Source organism: Quercus suber, unplaced genomic scaffold (assembly GCF_002906115.3).
Source record: "Quercus suber isolate HL8 unplaced genomic scaffold, Cork oak 2.0 scaffold_520, whole genome shotgun sequence".
In the NCBI taxonomy this organism is placed as follows: domain Eukaryota; kingdom Viridiplantae; phylum Streptophyta; class Magnoliopsida; order Fagales; family Fagaceae; genus Quercus; species Quercus suber.
In genome coordinates this window covers 451,436-454,597 of record NW_027069969.1, presented here as the reverse complement: position 1 = coordinate 454,597, position 3,162 = coordinate 451,436, and the positions used below count along the sequence as shown (strand labels likewise).

The window sequence follows — 3,162 nt, the reverse complement described above, 5'->3', positions numbered from 1 at the left end:
TTTCTAACATATAAAAATATATGATAAGTTTGAAGGATTTCCCTAGTTTGGAGAGATACTTAGAGGCTGTTTGGCCACCTTTTTTTGATCACTCAATTTTCGTCACTCAATTTTCGTCACTCATCACTCATCACTCATAACTCAATACTCATCACTCATCATCCATCACTCTAAAATTAATACCCGTTTGGCACATCACTCATTTCTTATCACTCAATATTTTTCACACTATTTGTGGGCCCCATTTCTGTCACCACTGCAGCTTTTTTTTTTTTTCTTCAGAGTACCCACAAACCCGAACCCAAAAAAAAAATGAGGAAGAACAGGGGAGATGTGAACCTAGGTGAAGAAGGAAAAAAAAAAAAAAAAGGAAGGAGACGTGAACCCAGGTGAAGAAGAAAAAAACAAAAAAAGTGGAGACGGTGAACCCCAGTAAGAAAGAAGAAAAAAAAAAGATGGTCAAAAGTTGTGGCTAAAGTATGGCAGTGGGTCCTCATATAGTGTTATTTACAAAAATGCAATTGAGTTATGAGAATTGAAAACTGAAAACAGCCAAAAGTTGTTTTCAGCTTCCATAACTCATAACTCAAAAAGTAGAGAATTGAGTATTGGAAACAGAGTTATGGAAATAGAGTATTGGTGCAGGCAAACGAGTATTTTGCAATGGGTCCCACCATTTTGAGAATTGAGTTATGAAAACTGAGAATTGAGTCATGAGAATTGGCCATCCAAACAGCCTCTTAGTCTCTCTTAAGGCCACAGAGAGAGAGAGAGAGAGAGAGAGAGAGAGAGAGAGAGAGAGAGAGAGAGAGAGAGAGAGAGAGAGAGAGAGAAACTCACCTCCTTCCGCCTTCCTTCTTGTTCTCAGCAACACAAAGAGATAGAGAAAGATAAACTCGCCACTTTTCTTTTTCTCTTCTTATTTTCGGCAACAGAAAGGGAGAGAGATGGAGGAAAAAAACACAACCACCATTTAAGTGCAATAACTGCGCCAATGCTAAAAACAGTTTATGCAGAAAACAGTGAACAATTTTTATGAGAAAACAATAAACAGTTTTAATTAATGCAAAAAAATAGATTTTATGAATACGGTAAGTAGCTTCGAATATATAGTAAACATGATGTGTAGAGAGCAAATTTTATTAACGTAGAAATAGATTTTATCAATGCAGAAAAACAAATTCGATTATTGTGAAATTTAAACATGAAAAACATTCAGATTTGGCTTTTAAATTTAGAAAACACGATTTCACTAGGTGTTTTTTGAGAAAACAGCGAACAATTTTTTAAATAGTGAACATAAAATAATATACACATAAAAGAGAGTGAACAATTTTTTAAATAATGTTGAACAGAAAATAATTTCATGCAAAATGAAATAGTTTATGCAGAAAACAGTGAAAATTTTTTATGAGAAAACAGTGAACAGTTTTAATTAATGCAAAAAACAGATTTTATGAATACAGTAAATAGATTTGAATATACAGTAAATTTGATGTGCAGAGAGCAAATTTTATTAATGTAGAAACAAATTTTATCAATGCAAAAAAATATATTTGATTATTGTGAAATTCAAACATGAAAAAGCATTCAGATTTGGCGTTTAAATTTAGAAAACACGATTTCACTAGGTGTTTTATGAGAAAATAGTGAATTTTTTTTAAAACATTAAACATAAAATAATTTATGCAAAAAAGAGAATGAACAATTTCTTAAATAATGTTGAACAGAAAATAATTTTATGCAAAATCATAGAAATAGTTTATATAGAAAACAGTGAACAATTTTTATGAGAAAATAATGAACAATTTGAATTAATGTAGAAATTAAATTCATATTTTGAAATTAAAATCTCTATATTTTATAATGCTTATGTTTAAATAAATAAAAACATAAAAAAGCCACTTATTTTTATCTTTATGTTTATTTGTCGATTATCCCCAAAGAAAAAAAAAAAAAAAAAATTACACGGTACTCGAGTTTGTTAAACGCAAGTACTGTGTAAATTTTTTTATCTGCAGTTTATTTATAAAACGTACTCGAGCCTGGTATACTCGAGTATTGTGTTGCATGGAACTCGAGTTTACCAAGCTTGAGTACCACATAATTTTTTTTAATCACACAAATTCCAGCTCAGCAGTGCCACGGTGGCAGAATTGATGAGGAACTCGAGTTTTTGAAACTTGATTTCTAGAAAAGTGGTACTTTGCTATTTATTTCTGAAATTGTGTTTTTTTTGCTAAAGATTTCAAAAAAAAAAGTGGTATTTGGCCATTTTGGCCTTGTCCTCCTAGAAATACTTCCAGCCGGAGGGGTTTCATCTCGAGCTTTCTTATTTGGTGTCTTATTCTCATCTGGTTCAGGCTCAGGGACTTCCATTATCTTATTCCTTTTACTCCATTCCTCTAGAACATTTTCACCATGGATAACCCAACCATCAAGGTTAGCATGTCATTCTACAAAGCTTATTTTCTGCCTTACTCGGGACCAAAACATTCTCCTCTCTTTCACGCCAATATTCCATGGCTAAACTATGAAGTAAAGGCCTCATTGCCTCTTGAATATCATACTCCATATCATTAGCCACAGGAACATCTTGATCAAGCCCAAATTGGCGTGACACTCTATGTGGATTATATATCACAAGGCTAAATCCCAAACTATTAAGGCAAGGGATTAATGACGGAGAAGTAATAAGTAGAAAATTCAAAACCTTGTTGTCCTCCCCTAAGTTAAACATTTGTGAACCCGGTCTAGTACATGGGAATGGAGATGAACAAAAGAAACCGTCAGCAATATAGGCATAAGGCATCCATATAAAATCAGAAATAGTATCTAGTGAACTGATCACAGGAAAACTTCGCACCTTCAAAGTCATCCACTTCATCAACAAAGGAAGGCTGTGCTTAAAACCAAAAAACCAATCTTCACCATCAGGATTATCAATCAAAATCACTCTCTTGGTTCTACAAATCTCGCCTATACTTTTCCCTATATTAATGTAACTTCTCGAACGTTCCCAAGCAAAAGCTTGTAGCATCACTATGTTTACTCCAGAATCAACAATATGATATGGAGAACTGGCTAATTCATCATAATGAAGTTGATCTAATTCTAAGTAAAGGCAACCCAAAAATAAAGTACCTAGCGGTAGAGACATAC

General features: G+C 33.0%; 1 protein-coding gene across 1 annotated transcript in view; it reads right to left on the bottom strand.

The window, feature by feature from the left end:
- Positions 1-2,214: 2,214 nt before the first annotated feature.
- LOC136063385 (uncharacterized) overlaps positions 2,215-3,162 on the bottom strand; it is a 1,534-nt gene continuing 586 nt past the window's right edge. The window contains exon 1 of the mRNA XM_065763714.1: positions 2,215-3,162. This exon is cut by the window's right edge and continues 586 nt beyond it. Coding sequence (XP_065619786.1) covers positions 2,444-3,162 — 719 coding nt within the window. The 3' untranslated portion in view covers positions 2,215-2,443.